The sequence below is a fragment of the Astyanax mexicanus genome, chromosome 18 (genome assembly GCF_023375975.1).
Source record: "Astyanax mexicanus isolate ESR-SI-001 chromosome 18, AstMex3_surface, whole genome shotgun sequence".
NCBI classification, from domain to species: domain Eukaryota; kingdom Metazoa; phylum Chordata; class Actinopteri; order Characiformes; family Acestrorhamphidae; genus Astyanax; species Astyanax mexicanus.
In genome coordinates this window covers 20,550,291-20,578,124 of record NC_064425.1, presented here as the reverse complement: position 1 = coordinate 20,578,124, position 27,834 = coordinate 20,550,291, and the positions used below count along the sequence as shown (strand labels likewise).

The 27,834-nt window shown below is 37.6% G+C and overlaps 1 protein-coding gene across 5 annotated transcripts in view; it reads right to left on the bottom strand.

The window, feature by feature from the left end:
- The window catches only part of ece2b (endothelin converting enzyme 2b), an 81,434-nt gene that overhangs the window by 20,386 nt on the left and 33,214 nt on the right, over nucleotides 1-27,834 (bottom strand). For all 5 annotated transcript variants that reach the window (XM_049467322.1, XM_007236753.4, XM_007236754.4 and 2 more), the window contains 6 exons: nucleotides 20,921-21,007; nucleotides 16,862-17,006; nucleotides 15,391-15,606; nucleotides 6,558-6,682; nucleotides 3,997-4,143; nucleotides 2,731-2,793 (listed from right to left, as the gene is read on the bottom strand). In XM_049467322.1, coding sequence (XP_049323279.1) covers nucleotides 2,731-2,793; nucleotides 3,997-4,143; nucleotides 6,558-6,682; nucleotides 15,391-15,606; nucleotides 16,862-17,006; nucleotides 20,921-21,007 — 783 coding nt within the window. The remainder of the gene's footprint in view (nucleotides 1-2,730; nucleotides 2,794-3,996; nucleotides 4,144-6,557; nucleotides 6,683-15,390; nucleotides 15,607-16,861; nucleotides 17,007-20,920; nucleotides 21,008-27,834) is intronic.

The window sequence follows — 27,834 nt, the reverse complement described above, 5'->3', positions numbered from 1 at the left end:
TCCATTAAGAACCTTAAAACTGATAAAGAACCTAAAAATAAACATTTAAATAGACATTTAAAGCATTAATATGCAGCAGTTCTTGTAAAGAATTACATCTTCAAAATTATCATCATTGTGATGCTCCACTGATTACTTTATTGGAAAGAACTGCGTCTGTATCAGTGGTACCCTGGTTTAGCACAATGCTAACTGGACTATGTAAGGACACTGGAGAGAACTGTGTAATGCTGTGTAAACAGTGTCATATTTGTGTAAATTCTGCATCAGTTCACAGCATCAGCTTCTTTCTCTTTAACTGTCAGTTCTGCATCAATCAGCTTGTTCAGAAATGCATGTGTAAAGCAAATGCTTGTCTTTCAGTAACGGCTCAAAGCATAAGCTACTTTAAAAGGTTTTTCACACTCACACATCTCTAGTACAAACACAGTGAGCAAATAGAACTTATAATAGGTTATTCTATGGCACTTTTCAACTGACCATTTGACGCATCTTTTTATTTTAAGTGCTGTGAATATAAAAAAGGTAACCGAGAACCCCGGTCTCATTCCACTTAACTCCCTGGGGCTCAGTTCGACTACAAAGACATTAATGTATTAGAGAGCACACCCCCTCCATCCCCTCTTCAATATCACCGGGTCTCCCGCTATCTCAGCATATTTAAAAAATGCCCATTAGGGGGGCTTTGTCAGACTTGTTATCTCTGCTGATGACAAGCGTGTGAAGGCGGGCTTCGTGATGAGATAACTGCATAGAATAGAGCCAATTAATCAGAGACTTTTCTGCTTTCAATGACGTTGCAGCCAACAATAGGAGTGTCACCATTTAGAAGGTCATCTATAACTATGTAATAGTAATACTGACCCCATATCAAATGGGACAATTTACGGACAAAGAAGAGCTGATTTTAACCTATAGGGGGCACATAAGCCAAATTTAGAACAGTAAAAAGGGTAATTTGTCTGATTATGTGGTTATTATTGGACAGATCACATGTTTGAGGAGTTTAAATTGTAATATTGAGTTCTCAAGTTCAGGCAACATTACCTCAGCAATATAACACAAAAAGCATGGCAGTGATATCCAGTAACTCCATTTTTGGGACAGCTTCTTTTTTTTAATTCAGGAAAAATGTAAAGCTCATGTCTAGACAAATGTTGGATCAGTTGGAGCTACAGCTCTGGAAAGAAAATAAGAGACCACTTAAACATAATGCGTTTCTTAGATTTTACCAAATTGAAAACCTCTGGATTATAATCAAGAGGAAGGTAGATGATTACAATCTATCAAACCAGGCCGAACTGTTTGAATTTTTGCATCAGGGGTGGCATAAAGTTATTCAAAAGCAGTGTGTAAGACTGGTGGAGAAGAACATGCCAAGATGCATGAAAATGCTCTAAATGCTCTGAATGAAAATATTTTTTTTGGAATTTAAGAGAAATGTTGTCTGTCGTTTAAAGAACAAAACAACAATGTTAATTTTACTCAATTATATACCTATAAATAGCAAAATCAGAGAAAATTATTCAGAAACTGAAGTGGTCTTTAAATTTTTTTCCAGAGCTGTATATGTTACAGTATGTTACCCATCTTTGCAACCTCATCCTCACTGCGCACCTTTAGACTGTACAGTTCTGTACTGCACAGTCCTGTCTGTTAAACTGTCTCATGTCTGATGTATTTGTATTGTAGTGTTTTAATTCTCGGTTGCACAATTTGTTGCATGTCTGCAGTTTGTTGCCTATATTGTACTGTTTAGTCCTTATTTTTGTTGCATTGTGTACTTGTGGAATGGTAAAATCCTCCTGACTTGACCAATCTTGTCTTAGCTAATTAATATACACAGTTCATTCATTTTTCATATACAGCACAGGCTTGATCAGAACACGCATTTAACACAGTGTACACAAACATACCCAAAGCCATATGACCTGAAACGCTAAGCTGCTACGGCCAGCTGTTTTGAGTCAACCCACGCATCTGTCCTGAACATGCAAAATGGAAATTTACAGCATGCAGTTCCCTTTAGCTTTACATCTGCTACAACACAAATACAGCTGAGTCAGGAAGCTGACCTAATAGAACACTGAACTAAAACATTGGAAATTTACATCAGAACATAAACTACAAACTTTTCAGAGCAAATTCTGAGAGGCTTATGACATTTTTTATACTATTTTATTGTAGCACAGGCTTTAAACTGTCCAAACACATTTGTTAAGTATCTAAAAAGACAGCAAGACAGCTTTCCCCCCAACAAAGGCCAATAGTGTCTTATCATCTCTGAAAAAAGTACAAGTAAGACAGTAGGTATGTTTCTTTTTTATCAGTTAAACACATTATAGATAGATTAAAGGGATCCTGCATGTATTATGTATTAATATCCTATATAGTTCTTGCCTCGAATGTACAATTCAAGCAGAAACCTTTATATTTCTATTATTTTGCAGTATTTTGAGTCATAACAATAGCAAAAAGGCTATTATAATATCTGTCTCCAAGTACACAGATTTGTCATCTTTATATTCTACAGTGCAATTAGTGTTTATTGCCTTTGCAGGGCAACACGTGTTAACAGCACAAAGAACGATGACAAAATTTCTCTGCTGCAGGGCACACATTACTCCCGGAGAGACCGTCTGCTTTTTACAGCATGCCCTAATGAAGGTCTTGATGGTGGCCTAATGAGGTAAATCAGGCATGTTATATCCGGAGCGCAGAGGAGCCTACCTTCTCATTAGTCTTATTGAGGTAATAATCCCGAGAGGGAAGGAAGAGTCCGGATTGGTCCACCTGGAAACGGTGAGCAAACACAAGAAATAGGAGCGTTAAGCATCCAGTATTCACTCGGCAAACAAGCACGCAACTCAGCACAGCACACATTCTAGACCATCTGACCGAATGCAGATATTAAAAACACAGATATCATCTATTATGAGGTTCAAACACTCCAGTCCTGCAGGACCAAACTAATACTATACTAATACTTATTTTAATACCACTGTTCATTTGTCATCCTTTAGCTCAGCAATAGCTTCATACTTAAATACTTCATAGTTAAATAATTTAATACTGTTGCTTTTATATACAGCTCTGGAAAAAATAAGAGACCACTTCAGTTTATTCTATAAACTACAGACAGCATTTATTTGCAGAAAATGAGAAATGGCTAACATACCAAAAAAGATGCAGAGCTTTCAGACCTCAAATAAAGGTCTGAAGAAAACAAGTTAATATTCGTAATGTTTTAAGAGATCAGAAATCAATATTTGGAGGAATAACCCTGGTTTTTAATCACAGTTTTCATGCATCCTATCATATTCTCCTCCACCAGTCTTACACACTGCTTTTGGCTAAATGTATGCCACTCCTGGTGCAAAAATTCAAGCAGTTCAGATTGGTTGGATGGTTTGTGATCATCCATCTTCCCCTTGAGGTTTTCAATTTGGTAAAATCAAAGAAACTTATTTTTAAGTGGCCCCTTATTCTTTTCCAGAGATGTATATATAAACCATTTCCAACAAAATCATGCAATTTTGAGGTGTATTTTTTACATTTAATGTGTAACATTTAATTACACCTGGTGCCTTAAGGCCAATTTATACTTCTCTGACTTTGAGACAAGGAAGAATTTACAGTCTTATGTCTGCAAACGAAGGATTTGCAATAACATTAAATATTAAATCTTATTCACTTTAATTTACTTTAAGTTTATCTGTTCCAATACTTTTGCAATACTTTCAGACAGGTTCTATCTTCGGAACTGTGCATCAGATCCAGATGTAAATACATGGAAAAAGCTGAAATCGTGATCTTTTGTCTTATATTAATCTTTTAATGTCAAAATTAAATGTTTTCAGTTTACAGAAGAAAAATGGAATTGACCCCACTGTTCCAATACTTTTAGAGGGCACTGTACATTCAAGTTAGCTTCTCAAGCATACATGGTTTTACCATCACAGCAACAACATTTTTAGATTTTGATCAAATGTGTACCTGAATGACGTTACTGTTGGAGTTTTTGGGGTCCACGCTGACCCCGACAGTGAAGAAGGGCTGAGCTCTATAAGGGCCTGACACTGTCTTCAGAACATCCATGAAGTTATCCTTATCCCAGGTTTCGGTGATGTTCCAGCCCCCTGTCTGAAAGAAGACATACACACACACACACTAAGATTGGTTGGTTGGTTGTTGGGGTTTTATTGCCACTCCAGAACAAATTTGGCTATTTGTGGCATATACTTGGTTTTAAATGCGTAGATATAGTACAGTTGATTCAAATATTACATAAGCCTCTACATGTGTGTCAGCTTTGATGTTTAAGATTAAGATCTGATAAAAACTTTAAAATCTTCCCTGGTGGGTTTTTCCCAAAAAGGTCATTTATGTTCTGTTCTTGATAGTAACATTTTCTTATATGGTTATGGGCTGGACAGTCGATGAGGATGTGTTTTATAGTTAGTGGGTTGTTACACGATTGACAAGATGATATTTCAGGGTTTGTTAAAAGGTGCCCATGTGTTATTTTTAAGTGGCCTATATGGCATCTTGTGTAGACTGTCTCACACACTAAGAAGCTTCCTTCTCAGGTTAATGCAGCAATATCTAATCCTGCTGTTTTAGACAGCATTAGACAGTATTCTCCTTTAACAAACAAACAGTGTTGTAGAGTCAACAGGGGTTGGTATAACAAGGCACGGCCTAATCTCGCTAACAACTTTATTATTCTAATATGGTGGCACCAGTAGTGGGCAGACTCTTGTCCACCCTGAACCCCAAACTCAGGAGGGTGAATAATGATTCACTATCAGAACCACTACAACAAAACTAAAATCACACTCACCCTGACCAAAAATAAGCATAAAACCTTCCTAAATAACCAACAATGAAAAGGGGTTACCGCTAAGCATGCTGGGAACAACCCTGTGAGCTATTCAGTCCTCAAACATACCATACACTGCTGCCGTTCTACAGGAACTGAAAGGTTGGGCTACATTAACAATAGTACCGCTTGCTATATTTTGTAGCTCAGATCTGATATTTCTGCCTTGATTGTTCACAATCATGTTTGTAAGTGGCCCACATGTGTAATCAGTGTGAACCGTACGTCTGAGTGATGGAGCACTGTAATTAGACATTTGTGATGATTGTCATGAATCCAGCTGTCAGTGCTTGAAAAGATGGTGATTACTAGTGTTTAGAAAATAGAATAGTTAGAGAGCTTCATTTTTAAACATAGAGTCTGCCTTTCAACTCAAATTATTACTCCTTTTTCCTGAAAAAGTTCGGATTTGGGCCACTTTTACCTGCTGTGAACATAGCTTTAGCGTATGACCGAAAAAAAGAAAAAAATATATCCTACTCCTTCAAACTCTTTGATGTGTGTATGCCTGCACTAAAGGTGTTCAATCACTTTAAGATGCAATGCTTTACCTAAGAGAGAAGGGGGGAATAGATGGCAAGCAAATCACCCTCCTCTACACATGGTGAAACAGGAATGCAATCAAGTTAGAGCTGTTGTTAGACATCAAACTCAATTAAGTACGTCTCCCCTCAGAGAATACGAGCTGAATCCAGAGACAGCCAAGCCCATTCAATCACAGTAACAACCTCAGCAAGCAGAATGAAGGGGAGAAGTCTGTTTCAGACACAGCCCATCAGCAACCGTCCCAATCACTCTCTTCCCTCTATACAATCGCTCCTCTCCACCAGGACAGCCACGTGTGTGGGGACGGCTTTAAATTAGCCACACAGACTGCTGTTTGACACTGCTGTTCCTTTTTTCCACAAGCAATGCTACTAATCTCTGGAGAGGAGCAGTTTCAGAGAGTGCTAAACTAAAATCTGTCATGTAAAAGTCTGGAGGCACCTCACGTGATACAGTGGCTCTGAACATTCATTTAAAAACCTGCTTTAAAGCCTTGATTCTTCCCAACTTTTTAAGAGGATGCATGTCGTAACTGCAAAGCTTGTGGCTGAATTTAGAGGCAGGTTTCATTAATATTACCCATTTCTACATGAAGTTAATTACTTCATATAGCCTGCTGGATCAAACATGGGTCAAGGTATAAGACTGCTGCAAATTAATAGGGCAGCATAAGAACTTCAGATTAATATTAATAAGGATTAAACTTGTCGTTGTTATCATGTTCTGGTTTTTTTTGATAAAGCAGGTTTTGCTAAAATTTGGTCTTTAATGGTTAAAAAGCTGGTGGTCCTTGGTAAACAAATCCAGTGCTGGAAAGCTAGCTGTTAAACCAGTCCTCAACAAGCTCAGTATATGCAGTTTTTGATTCCGTGTCATTTTGGTCAACCAGTTTGGGCATGCTAGTCATATTTGTCAACCAGCTTGGTGATTATGGTCATGTTGTTTGACAAGCATGGTCATGATTGTCCACCAGCTTGAATTTGCAGGTCAACCAACAACTTTAAACAAACCAGACCCTTTGCTGGTCAAGAACTAAACTAGTCATCCACCTGAACCAGCTTAATTCAGCAAAGCAGACTGTGTATTGATCGTTATCCACACATTAAAGTGGCTATGTACAGGATCTTACCTTAGCAATAAGATCAACAAGTGGTTGGGCACCCAACTCTTCAATACGTTGCTCATTTAGACAGGACAAGTAGTAGAACTGAGCTTTCTTCTCCGCTTCACTGCTCGAGTTAAAGGTGCCATTTTCTAAAAGCAGAAAACAAGACAATAAAGAATTAGTAAATACATAATTTGAACCAATCAAGTAATACAAAAGCTCAAAACACAAAGGGAACTGTCTGTCTATATGTCTATAAGTACTGTCGATATGTCTATAAGTACTGTCTATATGTGGTGTCTTTAGAAGCTGCAGGGAAACAAGTAAATAGTATAGGTAAGTAGTTAGCTTAGTAATAAATATGTAAAATTTGATCAAATAACTATATGTTTTAATTCAGTTTAGTATTTTAGTATCATTGCAGTCAAAAATATTTTTAAAAATCAACCAAAAGAACCAAAATATTTCTTAACCATCAACGGAAGGAGTAAAGTAATTTCAGAGCATTTCTATTGGTTCAGTAGAGCCCTATAATTTCCACGATGCAGAAAACACAAGACTTTGAATCGCTGAATTGATGAATAAAAGTTATCTAAAGAAAATTTAAAAAAATAAACACAAAATAAACACAGAAGTTAGTTAGTTAATTAATAAATGTACTGTAGCCTGGTGCTGGTTCTAATCTTCATAACTGGAGACAAGAGTAATGTACAGACATCATACATTACTCAACAGGTGTGCCAACACCCGTTGTAAAAAGCGCTATACAAATAAATTTGATTTGATTTGATAATATCAAACAGCAGAACTTACCATATCTAACCAGCACAGTAACATCATTCTAATATAAAAAATCAGAGATAAATTCCTCTTAGAAAACAGTTAGCATCTAAGCTTACAACCTCCATTTCCTCACTGCTGATATCTGCTGTTAGCTAGCACTAAGCCATTAGATGCATTCTGGTGTTCTGAGGTATAAATCTAAAGACTCGAGTGAACTAAAGCCATAATACACATCATATCAAACCACATAATGAACTAATGTAACCAGCAGTGTTATCGCTCTGTTATCAAAAAATAAGCCAATAATTCACCTCAGAAAACAGCTAGTGGCGCTAGATATCCGTTAGCATCATCAGTTAGCTGATAGGCTAATCCACCATTTTTTATTTCACAATAAAAGCCCCAGGGCAGAAAATGTAAATAAAAATATGTATAAAGATTTATATATAAATAAAGAACATCCATGTTTTATTTCATTTGGACTTTACTAAACAAACTTTTAATTAAAATATGGTCAAATATCTAAATTGTGTTAATATTTGCAGCTCGTTTTAAGAATTTTTAAGCAGGGCCGGCATGGAGTGTAGTTAACGTTACTCTTTAAGACATATTTGAGAACCTGGATTTATTATTTATTTTTTAATCTAAAATCAACAGATAAAGTAATTATTTTGATTTTTATCAAATGACAGCACTATAAATAAAAATCTGAAATAGGATAAAAAAAAAAAAAAAAAAAATCTTGTAACATGTAGCATCCACATCTACAAGCAAGGGTTTGGATGATCGAGTGCATGTGAACGTACACAATGCAATTGCATTCACAATCACAATCAGCTTTGTTGTTTTATAATTATTCAAGTGATACTCCAAATTAAATAAGATCCGATTAAGGTGTACAACTCCACAGGATTTTAGTAGAGTATGTATAATGCTTAGTCTGACTTCTTTCATTAAATCAGTTAAACTTGCTATGTCCTCTTTACAGTAATATCAAGCAGAGTGGCATGCCATTTAAATGATGGTTACTATGAATTGATGCTACGTTCAAAATACAGTACTGCAAGGACTGGTACGTTTTCCCTTCTAGTTTTTGGTTAGTACTGTTTCATGTGTGTTTAGAGTAATGCAGAAGTGAAGAGTGGTGAGATTACACTTCCTGTCAAGTAAAGTGACCCCACTGTACCTAGTAAAACAATAATTATTTATTTGTAATGGATTACTGGATAGTGTTTAAGAGTAACAGCCCCATACACTTCTGAGACAGTATGGTAGAGAGTATAGGGGTTCAAACAGAACAGAACTGAACTGTCTGAGAGAGCCTGGCTTGTTTCTACCAACACCGCTACACTGGATGCACTAACAGGCTTTCTGGAGATTCACACTGGTCGACGAAACTGGCTTAAGCTCGCTTGAATGCTTGCTGTCAGAAACATTCAGCCTGAGAAACTGTACAAAAAAGGGAAAAAGAAAAGAAAGAACTTGACTTGCGGTTTATGTCATGGAGCTAAAGGGCAAATTGGGGTCTGAGGCCCAGTAGGGTCCAGTAGGGCTCGTCCCTGAGGTAAACTAGCATGACGGCATGACAGAGAATCAAAGCACCAAACCCTGAGGTCAGGGCAAAGGGTCATGGGACTGCTTGCTGTTCTCCTGCAGTGTTATGGCTAGCTTTTTGCTAGCAGCTTTCTGCGCTGATTGCTTCCTAACAGGCTTGTTCCCTGTGTGGAGAAAACAAACGAACGGTCCTGCCACCTGTCTTTTAATGCGCCCTAGACAGGCGCCACTCTGCAGTGACAGAACCCAGACACCACTACATCATCAACTCAGCAGGACGAGAGCAGAGACCGTTAGCTCCTGGCGTCAATCTCGCTAGCACCCTGTGCTATAAAAAAGGGGAAAAAGCGCATCAGTGTCAGCGCTAACCTCATTCCAGTGAGAAATAGTGTAAGCCCCTGTCAGCAGCACCTCTGTGCCTTCTCTGCTAAGAGCTATAGTCATGACAGTGCTCCCTTTGAACTGAGAAAAAGAAAAATTATCTTACAGTATGTAAGGGTCATTACCAGAATTCTGTTCTTTTAAGCCCTCAAAATGTTGCCAAAAATTACCCAAGATTTTGTATTATTTTAAGCATATTTTACTTGCATTTTTATGTTAAAAATTACTATGGTTACTAAGGCTGTATGAATTGTATCTCACTGCTCCAGTTTCTGAGGAGTTTGTGGCCAATATATCTGAAACAACTTAGCTAATGATCATGGACTACACAGATCCCTTAAAATTATTATATATTTTTTTATTGTTCTGTGTTTTAATTTATGTTTACATATGTTTCTTATTGTATTGTTGCTGCTGGATGCTTAAATTTCCTTTGGGATAAATAAATCAATCAATAAATAAAACAAATAAATAAATAGAGTGAGTTAGTGATCTATCCATCTATCCATCTAACATTAAACAACGCGAAAAAATATACAAATCAGGCAAACCTTAACTAACCTTGCTAACAGAGCTAGTTATGTACATAACCTGCCTCCGGAAATCGGAACAAAAGTGTAATAAATTGTCATAGCTTTCGTTTTTAAATATTAATTGTTAAGTAGCTTTTGTCTCACTTTCGTAAAGAAAAATTGGTCATCACCGGATATATTTGGTCATAGTTTTCATTATTGAAATTCAGACCTTTCAGACCTAAATTATGTTCCAGTGAAAAATATATAAGAATGCTGTTTTCTGTGTGCAATGCACACAAAAGAAAGATCACATAAATCACATAAAATTATAAAAAAAAATAACTCTTAATTTGCCTTGCTGGCTCTAGTGCTGCCATGCCCTAATGTCTGAGTTGCTGTTTTTTTTTTAATCAGATGCAGTGGGCGAGGATAAGCTACTGTACATTTTTAATTGGCTATTTAAATGTTCTATTCTTATGGACATTAAGCTTTAAGTAGCATTATGTCTAATACAACATAAAAAAGAAAAGCACATGCCGACTATTGTAATGCAGGGTCTGGAAGGGTTAACACTGGTTCCCACTCACACTCTTTTTAAACTTAGAGTAAACCACAGAAAATATATTGTTACACAGTGCATGAATGTTAAAATAAAAATATTGCAAAATTGCAGACACAAAATTCACGTTCTATTGCTATTAGCCTGTGTGTGTGTGTGTTTGTTTGTGTGTGTTTTCATAAATTACAACCAGTGCTAATTCATGTGCTTATGAATCAATAAGTGCAAGGGGCCAGTAGCAGCTGTTCCTTTCAGTTCCCATCTTTTTCCACACTCGTCTGCCGTAATCACATTAAGAAGACAGGAATATTTCCGTAAAAATGCACAGATGCACAGTGGCAGTCCAATTACTGGTCAGCAGGTACGCTCTGCTGAAGACAAGCCGGAGAGCAGAGCAGAGTGTGTGTGTGTGTGTGTGTTAAATAGAGGGTGGTTTGGCACTGTGCCCCACAAGCTGAGTGCAATTCAACACCACGCTTTCTGCATTTTCCAATATTTGCTCGTCTTTTGTTTTGTGTTTGTTGGGCAATAGAAGACAATCGACCTGCGCATCAGCACTAAACCTCCTTATGCCTCATTGGCTCGGGGTAAGCACAAAGTACACACAGCACTTTCTCAAAACACTGTCTCGCCTTCTCCCATCCTCCTGCCTTACCTTCTCACATTCTCTTTCAACCCCCATCCCAGCGCCTCTTCCCCCTCCTTCTCCACCCACACACACATCCCAATTCCATATTCTAACCATATTTCAGTCTAAAAATACACCAACTCAAGCCCCGCTCCGTACCCGTTCTCCCTCATTTAGCTGGAGGCAGTGCTGGGTCTTTTGCTGGAGCTTTAGATGGCAGGTGCTGAGGGAATACCACCCCAACCCATTTACTGTTTATTGGAGCATTTAGCTTCACTCAGAATGGTGGATATCCTTAAAAAAAAAAAGTCACAATGCACATCCAAAGTAATTGCACTATACATTATTTTTAGAATATGCTCTATATATGTTTACAGTAAAAGCTGGTAATAAAAAACTTCCATGTGGAAAGTCATAGCAGAACATTTTTTAGAAATGAGATGGAAGTGAGAAATTACAAAAGATTGACTAATCTATATTAATAAAAAGCAAATAACTAATTAAGAGCCTTTATTTTTTTTAATGGAAAAATATCATGGTCTTTACAGCGAGTGTGTTTACATGCACTTCTTAATCTGATTACTGCAGAACATTGGAGACTGACAATAATCCAATCAACTTGTTTACATGAACTTGGGTAATAAGATACTGAAAACAGGGAAAACGTTACATAAAGTTTACAAAAGGTTCGACAATGATTAGGTTTTTTTAACATAGTAAGCTGCCACCTAAAAAATACATTAGCAAGGAGGTCATGTGTTAAAGGAGAAATCTGGTATAAAATGAATTTGAGGTGTGGTGAAACATAACGAGTATGAGCTTTTGTTGAATAATCACACCTTCATTTACCCGCACTTCCGAAATACAGTGCTTTTATAGTCTATACTCCCAACATGCTTGAAATTGCTATTTTTTATCATTAACAAACTCAAAGTAGCTCCACACTTCATTGGTGGATTTTTTTTTAAAGACCCTGACATTTAAAACGGGGCACTGAGAACTTCAAAAGTGCATAGGAAGTTTATTTGAAAAAACCCTCGAGGCGCTGGTATCTTTAAATTAAGACACAAGCACAAGCGAATAGGTAGGAGAGGGGAAAAGAGTGCAGCATTGATTCTGTGGAAATGCACGAGATATTTTTTTTTTTTTAGCATTTATGCATAGGTGGGCTATTCAACAAATGTTCATACTCGTTATCATGTTTCACTACACCCAAAGTCCATTTCACACTGTATTTCTCCTTTAAGCACTGCTTGCTGGTGCTATGCTGAGAAATATGATAACAGAGCTACAATCGAGCTCTGATTACTGTTTTTTTAAACCATACTGTACAGGTATGCTGTTTTCAGGACTACTTGAATCATCAGATGGATTATAAGGTGCAGGGAAATGCATTCATTTCTGTAATTGTATAAATTCCAAGTTAAAATTGACATTTTAAAGTTTTCATCTTCGAAGATTAGCATTTTTCCTCAAGTGTTCATCAAAGCCATGCTGGATTAGATGCTAATAGTAATAGTAATAATGACCTATAGAAGACCTTACGTCACTTAGGCTGTTGGACCGGTTGTTCTGTATATGTGGGCTGCTTCTCGCAAAATCTGTTACCATGTAAACATAAAGTAGAGGTATTTCAGAAGTGTGCGTAGCCTCGGGGCAGCATATTTATGTTGGTTCTTTTTATTCTGTGCAATTCCTCTGTGGCCACTGGCCAGAACATGCTCTTCCTACTGACCTAGCAAATTCGCTTTACACCAAAAATAAAAAAACTACATCCTGAGTTCAACCTGTTTTGTTGGATGTTGGATGATCCCCATCATTCCCCATCATCTCATTCCCAATTAATGCCATAAATATAGTATGGAGCGCCACCATTCAAGAGAACACAGTTCTTCTATTGCTCCAGAGCTCAATGCTGGGAGGGCTTTATACCCCTCTACTTGAACACAACTGGCATTAAGCTTGGTGTCAACATGCGTGTGTTTACCTGCTCCAAAGAGTCCTATTTATTAGCAATACTGTGACCTGTGACAACAGTGTTTAATATTATCGTAAGTCTTGAGACTTGGCTCACGCAAATAGTGACGAGAACAATGTCAACAACCAATAGGAGAGCTACCGGAAGCCGCAGATTTAAAAAAGAACAAATTTTGCAGTTAATACTACTTTGTCTTATTGTGCAGTGTTATTTTTAATTAACAAGTTAAATAAATACACATTTTGCAAGAACAATGTTCTTTACTGCATTAATTCTATCTAAAACAAAGTTAAATGTATAGCAGTGAAACTGATTCTTTGCTAAACAAGTTTGTAGCAAAAAAGGGGGAATAGCTTATAGGCAGAGTTGAACACAAAAAGTATTCTATTTTAAAAAATATTAAGAACTACCAGTGTGGCAGAAAAATAGTGTTGATGAGGACCAAAGTTGTGAGTCCCTGATAGATTACAGTACTGATATAGACATTATTTGTAATTTAATATGTATAATGTACTGCATGTAAACTCCACCAGAAGCATGATGGGAAATAATTTCAGAAAGAATCTAGTTACAGTCTTGCAGTTAGTGATCCCCAGTCTTTGCAAAATCTTAGCCTGTGAGTAAGAAGTCTGTGACTTAAAGTCTGACTTGTCTTTAGATATGAGAGGGTGTCAGACTTTAGTCTATTAAAAGTCTTTTCCAAAGTCTTGTAGTGTATGAACAGCATTATGAATGCATTCGTTAGAGGTGTCCACAAACATTGAAATTTTTGTGTTCCAAAAATTCTTAACAGGTGAAGACGAACACCGCAGTGGATAAAAAGATAAAAAAAGTTAATTAAATATGAATGAAGAGTTCTGTTACTCTCGATTTAATTCCCGTTTTATTTATTTTGACTTCACCCACACATCCAGTCTCAGAAACATTAGCAAAAAATATATAAAGTCTCTCCAAAGAGCTTAACATTGAACTACCCTTGTCGAGCAGAGTAGGAATAAAAGGATAGAGTGACTTTGACAGAACGGCAAACAAAAGGAGAGTGAAGAGTGTAGAAAAGCTCAGACGGAGAGTGATGGGTAGATGAGGAAGGTTGAAAGAGCTGAGGCGCAGGTGCAGAGAGTCATTGTTCTCAGTGAAGCAGAAAGAGGAGGAGAGGGGAAAGGTTGTGTGAGGTAATGTGAGAAGCTCTACTGAATGTAAAGAGAACTGTCACACTATTCTGAGTAATAGGATTGTGACCATACTCACATGTTCAAAATAAAAAAAATATTTATTTTAAATACTTCATGGTTTGTATTAAGAATTTATTTAACAGACGATAAAAATGACTTTCTATACTGAACCTGCAGCAGACAGTAGACAACATTAACAAAAACTGATCTAAATTTGTAATAATTTCTTTATGTAGGCCTTTTCAGAGCTACACTATTTTCCCTCACATTTTTAAACAGAATAAAACACCAAATTTAACATAACATGAAATAACTCAGCCATTTTCACTTTCACTTTTTACAAGTATTCTCACTTTTGTTGCCAAAAGTTAAAGTATTAATGGCTGTATGTTTAGTGTGTGTTATTTTGAGAGCACAGCATATGTATACACAAGGTTACACAAGCTGTACACTGACTACTTAGGTGCATTGTTTAAAAGTATCACATCTTCAGTGTTATGCCGTAAAAAGATATTATAACATATTTACAAAAATGTGAATGGTGTACTCACTGTTGTGAGATACTGGTGTGTAAACACCAGGCTCTGTTTCTTATGGGATGAGAGACAAATGTGAGAGTATCAAATATGCTTCATTATTATTCAAACCTAAAATTACTCTCCAAACACTCATCAAAAAGGTACATTTTAAATAAATGAATTTCTTAATCACATAATGGAGTTTAATTGAGTATGACCGCCTTAATTCCAGACTAAAGTGAATATAAATATTTATGTGCACATAAATATGTGCACACATGAGGCCAAATGAGATTCTATTTACAAGATAAGACAAGATAGCTACTGAATTATTATTACCCTCAGTAGAGAAATAGAAAAGCATTTTGATTTCAGAAGTGTTCCTTTTATAGTCTTTGAGGAACACAATGAGAAACGAGAAGTAAACTATGAATCTAAGTCTACAATCATTGTACAAAAAAACAAATAACAAAAAACTAAACTAAACTGAACTGGAAGGTTCCACCTCTTATAACAACATTATGTTGCATTTATCTCCCAGCTTGTCCAGAAATGCATGTGTAATGCCTGTCCTATAATGGTGGGTTAAAGTCCACATTATAGCACTTCCTGACCATCACATACTAATGGCTTCAGCACAACTGGAAAAACTTGTTTGTTTTTCAGAAGCACCAGCATAGAGAACTGTAAGCATGTGAGAATTATTGTATGAGAAGTGTATAAATATGCGTGTTATTCATTATATGACTAAAATATGACTAGCCCTTACCCAATAGATGTTTAAGCACAGCCTGGTTCTGGTCCCAGATGCTATTGAAGGTGCTCCAGCGCGACCGCCCGTCAGGAAGAGGATTTTTGCGGATCCAGCCTCCGCACGCATACTGGTAGAAATCTTGACAGGGGTCAACGGTACGGTCCAGTGACTCCACAATCTTACTGGCCACAGTCACACAGGCCTCCGTCAGACACAGGCTACGTGATGGATCTTTGGGAGAGGAATGAGAGCATTATTACCATAGACTTTTTAAATAAAATTCATCCACACATGCACCAACGAGCCAAGACATTAGGACCACCTGAGTAATATGCCAACTGTAGACTTTATTTTATTTATTAATTTTTTTAAGAGGACAGGGGGGTAGCATGGGCACTATTTATGCCACAATTGTGCCCCAGTAGCCTTCCTGTCAGTTCCATCCACTTGGAAAGCCACAAACGTAATTTTGTTAGTTTTATATAGGTCCCTCCTTAGACCCAGTCAATAGCTACCCACCAAAGCTGACAAGGAGCCCCCACAAACTTGTTCAATGTCCTAACCATAACAATCTGGCCCTTTGAAAAGTCAGGAGGTCTTCACACTATCATCATCATCGTCGTCGTCGTCGTCTTTCCTGCATCCAACACTTTTAATATGAGAACAGACTGTTGCATTATTTTTGAGTCGTAATGTTTTGGCTCATCACTTTATATATAGTTTTTGGAATGTTCATTAAATTGACTTGATAAGTTGATGGAAAAACTTGAAATAAACATTTTAAAAATGAAGTTGAGGTACAAATACAAACAAACATTAGCTCACCGTCAACTAGGGGTGGGCCATAAAATAATATCACGATATTTCACGGTATTATCACAATAATGATACTTTTGGTGATATGACAAAAAAATTAAAACTACACTACTGCAACAAAAAACTTACATTTTATTATTGCATACAATATGATATTGCACACCTCTAACTAAGATATTTAAAAAAGAAACAAGAATTTTAGCAGATTTGTAACAGATTTAGTGATTTAGAATGTCATGATACTACTAATAAAAATACATTCCAAATATCTCCATATAGCCAGGATTAAAGTAAAATAAGTGATACTGAACAGATATAATCTGTCTCTAGTAAATATTTAATAGGAAATGAGAACAGTGTGAATATTTCTTTTGCTTAAAACAGCCACAAAAGTAGTACCCTGATGTGATAATTAGGGGTTATCGTTCACGATATTCAAAAATGTTGATGATATTATCGCATACGATGGGATATGGCACACCCCTACTGTCAACATTGCTGTTAAAACAGCCACAAGCAACTGAAGATGGCATCTTATATACTCAAATCACTACACTCAAACACATCTACATATTTACTTCTACTACAAACATATTCATGCACATTTTATCTAGTGTACTTTGAAGGACTGTATCCTTCAGGTGAGAAGGTGTGCATTTAGAATACTTGCCTCTGTTATAACGGACACCTAGCGTGACTGCACAGCCAAACAGTGCCAGCAGAGAGGCCAAGAGCAGACCAGCTAGAACCACCTCCAACTGAGTCCTCCGGCCCAACGGACCAAAAAACTGGATACCACCTTTCCGGAACCCCACCTGAAATACAAACATGTACATTAAGACAACGGTTTCAGTAAACAAAGCTAATTACACTCAAAGTGTTTAATTTGAGAAAGCTGTAAAGACATTTAATACAACCAGCAAAAAAAAAGAATCAGCCCTTTTCACCAGTCCTTTACTGCTGAAACAGGACACTCCTGATGTATGTTATAAAGTTTCTACAGAGTAGACTCTGGACATAAGCTTTGGAGTGTTCTGTTCCTTCCTCATAGTGTATAATTGTTAAGTGTGTCATTTGCCTAATGTACATTCAGCGCATGAAGTCATGACGCAAACCCTGACAAAGTGCAAATATAAAATGAAGATGTGAAATTTTGCACCTATGTGCAGATAAACCCATAGGCCTCAGCTTCAGAGCTGTTCTTAAGCAGGGTCCGTGCTGTCCTTTCCAAGCTGGGTACATTGTTTATTTATTGTTAAGCAAGTGGATGAGGCTGGAATGTTGTTAAAAGATGGCCCCATTTGTCTTTACTGGTGGTGTCAGATATAAATTATTCAAATTTCTTTGTCCCCAGATGCTCATCAGATTTTTAGCCTCAAAATCTCATCCAACTTCAGGCTCAGAAAATCAAACATGTTAGATTTTTTCAACTTGATTTTAGGTGAAATTTGGTAGGGTAAACTCTTCACTATCTCAAGTCTAAACCGACTCCATCAGCAGCCAATGAAAATGGACCCTAAAAAGTTTTTACTTTTGTTTTGTTTTTTTTTAAACAGTATTCTACTTTTGTGTTCTGTCATATAACGTTGTGGAGCCGCTACTGGCGCACCATTTATGGCTGCTAAGTATTTTGCTTCCCTCCAGCTCTTTATGTAATGTGTAGAGACCATGCTGACCACATCTTCCAACCCACAACTTCCACAACTTTTTTAAATATCTTTTTTGTTTGCTTCAGCACAAAACAATTACTGCATTAAACTCCGGAATCTGGTGGTATAGTGCATCATGCCCAGTTGTGTATGGTTACTCTATGATTTTCTATATTATTCTATAAAGTTCTGCAAAAAAACAAAAAACAAAAAAACAAAAAAAAAACAGTTGTGTAGTGTAATATGTTCATTCTGTTCATAACATGCTCCCACTTTAAAAGTCTTGCAAAAGTCTGGCTTAAACTCTGCCTGGAGTGTGTGTTTTGATGCATGGTTCTGGGGGCAGTATGTGACAGGCTTTAGGTTACATTATGAATGTTGTTTTAAACTGTAAACCTAGCTAAATACGAACTTAATATCAGATAAAAAAAAGTTTATTCCATATTTCTCTCATTCCTACTCTCCTTCATCCACTGGTTTAAATTAAAAGCTTTATGAATAGTTGCAATTGATTTTTCATGATGTTTCATAAAATTCTGAAGCAGCGGTTGCAAAACTTTATAGCGGCGGGTGGTCGCTACACAATATACATGGCAGTAACACAGAGTGGTGATATAAAAGCACAGCTGAGAAGCCATCATGTGCCTAATTATCGCTATAATTAAGTTCAGTAGAGGGTGAGTTTTTTTTCCCCCAGACCTAATTATTGGATGTTTGGTTTGATTACCTCACTTACATTGGCACAGAGCCATCATTTTTGCTTAGCTTTGTTTCGTTTTGGACTATAATGCTTTATGCACCACTGATATGGATATGCAAATCCAAAGCAAATCAGACTGGCAAATCCTTTCCATAAGCAACTATGAGATAAATATTAATTCTAGACTGTCACACCTCTTTTCCTGCACCCTGCAATGCAAACCTAGCTCTCACTAAGCCTCTCCACACCCCAATTTAGCTGCAAACTCCAGGGGGGCTGTCAGTCCTCCAATACCACCTAATTCAATCCCCTATGACAGCTACCTCAATAAACTGTAGTTAGCTGTAAAATATACGCCACGCTTAAATGCTTAATACTTAAATGCTTTTCCCGCCCCCCTCCACTATTCTCTCCTCCTGTCTCACTCACACTTACTGTAGCTCCAGCTTTGCCCACAGGGTTTCATTAGCAGTTGGCGCTGAGTCAGGAAGCGTCAGCAGCACACATGCAAGTAAAGCGCTCTGTAGAACTACATCACCGTAAGAGGGCTCACGCAAACCCATCTTTTAATGAAAGTTAGTTTTAAGTGCTGCTGAGTTCGCTTTTCTGCGCTGTTGGTGCTGGTTACTTACATCCAGATGATCATTAGGCAGTTGAACTTTGTCGGGCTGTAATACACTATACACTGCATGTCTAAATGTGTGTGGACACTAGGGGTGGAAAGGACAAAGCTTCTTATGAGAACAACGATATTAAGATACTGATTCTGCAATAATACCTACAGCTCTGGAAAAAAATTAAGAGGCAACATTTATTTGCAGAAAATGAGAAATGGCTGAAATCACAAAAAAAGATGCAGAGCTTTCAGACCTCAAATAATGCAAAGAAAACAAGTTCAAATTCATAACGTTTTAAGAGTTCAGAAATCAATATTTGGTGGAAGTTACAGTTTTCATGCATTTTGGCATGTTCTCCTCCACCAGTCTTACACACTGCTTTTGGATAACTTTATGCCACTCCTGGTGCCAAAATTCAAGCAGTTAAAATTGGTTTGATGGCTTGTGATCATCAATATTTCTCCTGATTATATTCCAGAGGTTTTCAATTTTTTGATAAAATCAAAGAAAATCATTTTTAAGTGGTCTCTTATTTTTTTCTAGAGCTGTACATCACAAGACAATTCTTTACGATATGTTTAACAGCATGTGTGTTACTGAGAAGGATAAAATTAAATAAAAATCACCTAAATAGGCAAATACCAGGAATTAAGCATTTATCTGTGTCGGTTTCACAGAATTTGACAATCAATATTCTTCACTGCAGGTTTTCTATTTATTTAATTAGCGCAACCATGTGCAGTAATAAAGCGGCATATTTAATAATTTAGTCAATCTGACACCATGTTTTGTTTCACTGAATGAACAAAAAAAAAACCTTTGTCAAATGGACTTGTGGTGTAGTGAAACATGTTACGAGAGTACGAACTTTTGTCTGATAACCCACCTCCACTCACCCCCAGCATCCCGAAATACATTGCTTTTAGCCGATGCTCTCAACAGGCTTACAATGCTAGTGATAGGGGCATAGCTGAATGCAATCAAATCACTAGTACTGTATACTGTACTGTAAGAGATCAGGATGTTGGAAAATCACCAACACACCTAATCTCTCCAAACTTTCCAACTCATCCCAGAAGAACTGAATGGAGAATACAGTTCCACTGTCCACTGATTTATATATCTATCTCTCTAGATCAGCACTACAGTTAAAGCATGTTGAATAATTTTGTTTACATCCTTAATCAGTTCATTTTGCAGAAGTACTTAAATGGTTTAACTCTCTTTGTTTAATTGGGGTGTAAAATAGAAGGGTGATCATTAGCTCATGCAGTAAAGGCTTTAATGAGCTGATAAACAGGAAGAACAGCTCCAGACAACAGTAACAATAATTCACATGGATTTCTGAGAAACAATTCAGGAACACGTTGTGTAGTATGTGGTTTCTGCTCACAACTGTTTCTGCTTTCCTGATGAATAACGTGTTGCCTTTTACACAGCGTTATTTATGACGCTGAATCTAATCATTTGCAGAAGTGGAAATTAATCCTGAGTCAACAGTAACCTTGTGACATAGTGAACACATGATGGTACCATACATAGTAGCGGTGATTTATACACCCACACAGGCAAGAACGTACAGTACTGGCGAGGCAATGTATCAGTCCAGTGAGTCATTACTGAAGTCCCCAATGAAGTCCCTGCCTTGGTTCTGGCTGTGTTAAATTTTTAATAGCAATACAATACAAGCCTTCACCAGTGAATGGGAAATCAAGAGGATTTCATCTAGATAGATGAACTCCAACTCATAACCACCCACTGACCTCCACACTGTCGGGAGAAATGGCTCCATCGGCTGGAACATCTGTCCCCTCCTCCTCCTCAAAAGTTGCACGCTTGTAGTTGGACATCTGAAGACAGAAGGAAGAGAAGAGCAATTATTATAACATACAAAAATTTGTTTTTCAGCACTATACTGAACTTTTTGTGCAAGATATATAGGTGGATTTTAAATTATTTAAAACTCCAAATTCAGAAAAGACATCCTTCTAAAAGCTCTTGGGGCTGCATAGTCGGTATTAGAACAGACTGAACCATACTTTTATTATCTAGCTGGGCAAGAACACTACACTACACTACACTCTCTGCCTGGGTAACATGATTCCATCAAACATAAGCCAATCTGCAAAGGAGCGTCTGCTAAATGCTGTAGGAGTAATGTAAATATAAGCTGTTCACATCTTCAGAAATGAATGCAATACACCTGCAAGACACAATACCAAAATAAACACAGTAGGCAGTATACTTGTTTTTTTCCAGCAGAACAAATTGTGCTTGCAAGTGATACATGACATCTAAATACAGTGACATCTAAATCTAGCAAAGAGAAATGTCTGTGAGGATTTTGCTTTTTTGCTGATTTAGCTTTAGATCTTTGAGTAATGAATCCACTGAATATTTTGTGCGTATTCTGGGTGTATTTTGTACGCTATAAAGAGAAAGTCTGCATATTTTATGGCACATTTCATTTACAAATCATAAAGCAGTTGCCCGTTGTCCATCATGTTATATTAACCAGTTCATTCACAGCAAGTATGAACTGTTCAAAAGATGCAATCTAAGACCTGCAGACGTAAAGCAAGTTTATCAGTAGTTAATATACATGTACATGTGCTTAAAAATCTGATTATGGAGATAAAAATCCAGCTCAGGTTCTTAAGATTTGAAATTTAATTTCTGGACCCTAAGAAGAAATCTAAGAAACAGGAGTTTGCTGTTTACATGTACAACTGAAAAATCAGACTGCTGAAATCTGACTACATCTGATCATATTATGAAGAGTGCAATGTTTATTTGCTGAATTTAACAAAGTTTTGGGCTGTAGAGGATTGTTAGCCTTTTTTTCTTAGATAACCAACACCAAGGTAACTTCAATAGAAAAGGGCCAAACTACTTTCTACTAACTATATCAATACATGAGCAGTAATAAAATGCAGAAATTGAGACTAAAACCACCTGGATTGGTATTTAAAAAAAAAACATTTCTGGGGAATAAAAAAAAAAAAAAACATCAGTGCGCATTATATCTGGTGTGCCTTACGTATGAATTCTACCAGTCAGGTTGTAAGGAGCTTTTTCCCGTTCAGAGGTGAGTATTATCAACCTGTAGCCTGCTGTTAACCCTGGCTAGAAGTGCTGGATTAGCATTAGCATTATGGTTGGCCGCTAATGGTTGGCCGCTAATGCTAATGCCCCAGCCTTACTGCCTAAAAAAATTGGGAATCTGAGCTTACTGTAAATCACATGTGTCAAACACAAGGCCCGCGGGCCAAATGTGGCCCGCCACGTCCTTTTATGTGGCCCGCGAGAGCTTGTAAGATCTTAGTGTCTATAATAAATACGTAAAAAGCGTTCTTTGATCAAAAACTACATTTCCCACAATGCTTGTCGATTGTATTACCCGCGAAGTTACGGCTTACTGCCACTACACGGCAGTGTAGTCATTGATGTGGAAACCCTGCCGGAGGGAAGGCGTAACTTCGCGGGTGTAACTGAGACATACAAATGTTTATCCCATAATGTCCAGAAAAAGAGAAGCTGATGCAGATGGACGGCTGTGCTTCAAGGCGAAAGACCGGTATGCCTTTTGTGTTACGAAGAGTGTTACTGACCAAAATAAACGCTTTTTAGAAGAGATATAAGTTCTGTGTAAATATTTATACGACAATAGCTGACTAAATCTGTTTTAATGTCGTTAATAAACATCACTGTGACAGCGCTAGTCACAGTTTCACCACAGCAAAGGAGGAGCACTCGAATCACTTATCTAACCAGCCTTTACTGATTTCTGCCCCAATAACCCTTTCAATAACCTCCAATAGACTTTAATAGTCTTCAGGAGCCTTCAACAGTCTAACCTTGCAGCCGCGGTGTGTCCACTAAACTCCGTAGTTATAAACATCATGAGGTTAGCAGCGTGCTAACTGACCTGTTTATAATGTAATCCGAGCAGTAACTCCGTGGCTCTGAACTGCTGCTGTTAGCTGCTTGGGCTGAAAGATGAACTGTAGAGAGCTGTATTATCCGGTTAGTGGGGTTAGCATTTTTATTTCCTATACACAAGAACTTTAAAAACTGTAAAAACGCTCCAGACTGGCTCAGCTGAGCTCTGTAGCCCGTGGCTGGGCTGTAGCTCTGACTCAGTAAAGACTGCGGGCTTGTGCTGCTACTGCAGCTCCGACTAGTGGTTGGATGAGGAACTGCTAAATCTGTCATCTTAAGCTGTGTTCTTAACAGCTCACAATTTTTTATTTTATATTTATTAAGCCTTATTTCAGTATCAAACGTTTTGATCAAAGTTAATATAACTTGTATTTTATGTCATTTCTATTCACTTGACTAGTTTGGTTCTTGATTGATGGAGTTTTTGGATTTCATAACATGACAAATTAAAAGGATTTATGTTAATAGAGCAACAAGCAAAATTTTTTTTCCCCATGCAACTGTAATATTTGATTGAATAAATAATATATTGAGAGTTATTTAACATTAAGGAGTAATTACATTCATTTTATATTACATTTGATTACATTTTATTACATTTATAAGTTACATCTGGCCCTCAGAGGACAGCCAATATGCCAATGTGGCCCTCGGCCAAAATTAGTTTGACACCCCTGCTGTAAATAAACGGAAGCGGTTTTATTTACTCACCCAAATAAACAGTTTTCAGGAGAGAAATCTGTGTAGATTAACATCCAGCACTCGTTTGACTTAAAAGAAAGTCTTTTTTTATTACAGTTTTATTTACTTAGCTTAGCTTTACTCAACTTAGTTAGCTACCTCCCCCCACCACCACCCGGCAGCAAGACCTGCTGAATTAGTAGTTGCTTATAGTGTCTCTTAAAATAAAATAACCCTTATGTGTGAAAAAAGACCAAAAAAATAATATATTCACTCATAGTGCTAGACTGTTGCTGTTAAATATTGGCATTTACTCTTGTATCGTATTTTTCACACTAAGAGGCGTGCCGTATTATAAGGTGCACTATGAGTGAACATATTATTTTTTTGGTCTTTTTTCACACATAAGGGTTATTTTATTTTAAGAGACACTATAAGCAACTTCTAATTCAGCAGGTCTCGCTGCTGTTAACAGCAGCAGTCCAGCACTGTCAACAGTAACTGGTCTGAAAGTATCTGCTGATAATTGCCTTGTTTATATATTATCATACTGTACATTTAAACAGGCAGAAATGGAGAATATAAAAATATTCATGAATGTTAAATGAGCAAGTAAAATGAAAGACAATGAGTCCTATTCTCAGCCTAGTTCAATGCAGAGACAGAGGGTTTGGACTGAGAATGGAAACATTTGATATTACTCCTTCATCATTTCTCACACAAACATACACCCCCACACACATAGCTGAAGTGTCTAATCTGCTCCTGAGGGCAGAAATTGTGCAGACTCAGTGTCATAGCGTCTTTTATCAGAGTCTAGAGAATGCAGAAATCACCAATGCCTCTATTCTCCTCAGCCCAGCCAAGGCTTGGCAGACTAAACATAGACCAGAGCAGAGAAGAAACCAGAAAGCCATTACAGTTTATTACAGTTAAAGCACACACACACACACGCTCTCCCACACATACCTCCACTGTTCTTTCTTTAAGACTGTTCTCTCTCTCTCTCTCTCTGTCTCTCTCTCTCTCTCTAGCACAATGCCTTCACATAGCATCCGCTGTTAAAAGCATTCCTTACTTACAGAAAAGTTCTTCCATTAGGGACTTTGTATAACTCTGTATGTGAGGGTGTGTGTTCCTTCAGTCCAAGAGTGTTTACAGATGATGCCTAGCAAAGATGATGGCCTGTGCTCCACTGTGGATGTTTAAAAGCCTGGGGTTTGTCTAACGCGGTCAAGATAATCAAACTAAAGCTAGTATCTTTCTGATAATTCAGCTTTTTTTAGCTTCAATAGAATGCTGAGAGATGGTCACCAAGAGTTCAAGAGTGTTTACAGATGATGGCTAGCAAAAATGATTGTTGACTCCTTCACCGTGGATGTTTAAATGCTTGAGTCTCATCTTAGGCAGTCAAGCTGCAAAAGCTGAAGCTAGTATCTATGGGATAATTCAGCTCTTTTAGCCTCATTAGGATGCCTATGGATGGCCACCATGATCTAATGCACATGTGTCAAACACAAGGCCCGCGGGCCAAATGTGGCCCGCCACGTCCTTTTATGTGGCCCGCGAGAGCTTGTAAGATCTTAGTGTCTATAATAAATACGTAAAAAGCGTTCTTTGATCAAAAACTACATTTCCCACAATGCTTGTCGATTGTATTACCCGCGAAGTTACGGCTTACTGCCACTACACGGCAGTGTAGTCATTGATGTGGAAACCCTGCCGGAGGGAAGGCGTAACTTCGCGGGTGTAACTGAGACATACAAATGTTTATCCCATAATGTCCAGAAAAAGAGAAGCTGATGCAGATGGACGGCTGTGCTTCAAGGCGAAAGACCGGTATGCCTTTTGTGTTACGAAGAGTGTTACTGACCAAAATAAACGCTTTTTAGAAGAGATATAAGTTCTGTGTAAATATTTATACGACAATAGCTGACTAAATCTGTTTTAATGACGTTAATAAACATCACTGTGACAGCGCTAGTCACAGTTTCACCACAGCAAAGGAGGAGCACTCGAATCACTTATCACTGATCTAATGCATACTCCAGTTCAAGAGTGTTTACATTTGAGGCATAGCAAAGATGATGGCCTCTTGTATACAGTAAACGTTTAAAAGCTTGGGTCTCATTTTAGGCAGTCGAAACTAATCAAGTTAAAGCTTGTATCTTTCTGAGAATTCAACTTTTCTAGCTTTAACACAATGCATTAATCTTCAACAGTTGCCTATGAATGGCTACCATAATAAAAAAAAAACATGCATGGGTTTTGCCTATGGCAGTCAAGCTAGTCTAACTAAAGCAAGTATTTTTATATAATTTTGCCATTTTAGCTTCATTAAAATGCCTATGGATGGTCACCATAATCAAATACACACTCCAGTCCAAGAGAGTTTACAAATGTCCTCTCCTAAGCTGTTAATCTTTAAAAGCTTGGAATTCATCTTAGACAGTCATGGTACTGAAGCTCAATTTAATAATCTTTAAGATAATTCTGTATTTTCAGCTTCAAAACAATGCCAAAAGGATGGCCACCATGATCTACTACACACGCCAGTCCAAGAGTGTTTACTATGATGGCTAGAAAATATGGTCGCCTCTTTTATGCTGTAAATTTGTCATTGAATGTTAAGCTACTCAAGTTAAAGCTAGTATCTTTAAAATAATTCTGCATTTAAAATCTTCACATCCTAAATACAATGCCTATGGATGACCAAAATATAATACACACTCCAGTCCAAGAGTGTTTACAGTCTCCTACATTCTGGAGGTTTTAAACGTAATGTTTTGTAGTAGGCAGTAGAGCTAGTCAAGCCAAAGCTAGTATTCTTAAGATAATTCAGCATTTTTAGCTTTAAATCTTTAACAGAACACCTACAGATGGCCACCATGATCAATGATTAGTAAACAAACTGCAGCCATTGGTAGTCAAGATTTTCCAGCTAGAAAAATTAAGAAGATTCAGCTTTTTCTGCTTTAAAAATAGCAGTTTCAAAACTTCAATAGGATGCCTCTTGATGGCCAACATGATCTAATACACACTCCAGTCCAAGAGTATTTACAGATGATGGCCTCTCTTGTGCTGCAAATATTTAAAAGCTTGAATTTTGTCTTTGGAGGTCAAACTAAAGCTAGTTTCTAGCTAGATCATTTGGCTAAATATGATGCATCGCAGGAACAGGAAGCATACAGATGATCACCATGATCTGAAAAACAAAGGCTAAACAAACTCAACCTACAACACAAACCGAACATAATGCCAGAATCACATCATACTCACCCTTCACACACACCAGTACGTAGTGTACGAAGTAAATGAAAAACACCTAGAGATTAAAAAAGTGTGGAGTGAGGAAATGGCCACTTATACCCTTTTGACACCCTTTTGCATGCTGTGTGGATGGATCAAACAAAGTAGTACTGAAAACAGAGGGGGGGCTGGCACCTTTCAGTAGCATGACCCAGAAAATATATACTGAAGTGGGCTGAAGGGGTGAAAAGAGGAGTGGCGGTGGCTCTAAAGCAGAAGAGATAAAGCAAACTTCCTCAAAAGACAATGACACTCCTCCTGGCCAGTCTCTATGGAGGCTCTTGAACACAGGGACATTGTAAACTACAAAACAGAGTAAGAGAGAGAGAGAAAGAGATAGAGTGTGTGTGTGAGAGAGAGAGAGAGAGAGAGAGAGAGAGAGAGAGAGAGAGAGAGAGAGAGAGAGATAGCAACAGAGAGTTAATTGTGCAAGCTGTAGACAGATCCCAGTCTACCCGGACAGCCAACACCACACAACACAATGGTAGTAGGCCCCAGGCCTGGCACATATTGAGTATTGACTACTTTTCAGAGAAGAGAAGCTGCAGAATTCACTAACAACTGCTAGACCATACTCTGTAAAAAAAAGGCAAAAGCAATTTACTCTCGCTCTCCGTCTCTCTCTCTCTCTCTGACGCATTTCCTTGCATTTTGACTCTCCCTCTGCACCTCTTTATCTTTGTTTATTTCTTTCCCTCTTTCCTCATTCATTCTGTTTCTGTTCTGATCCCTCCCGCCTGCTCTC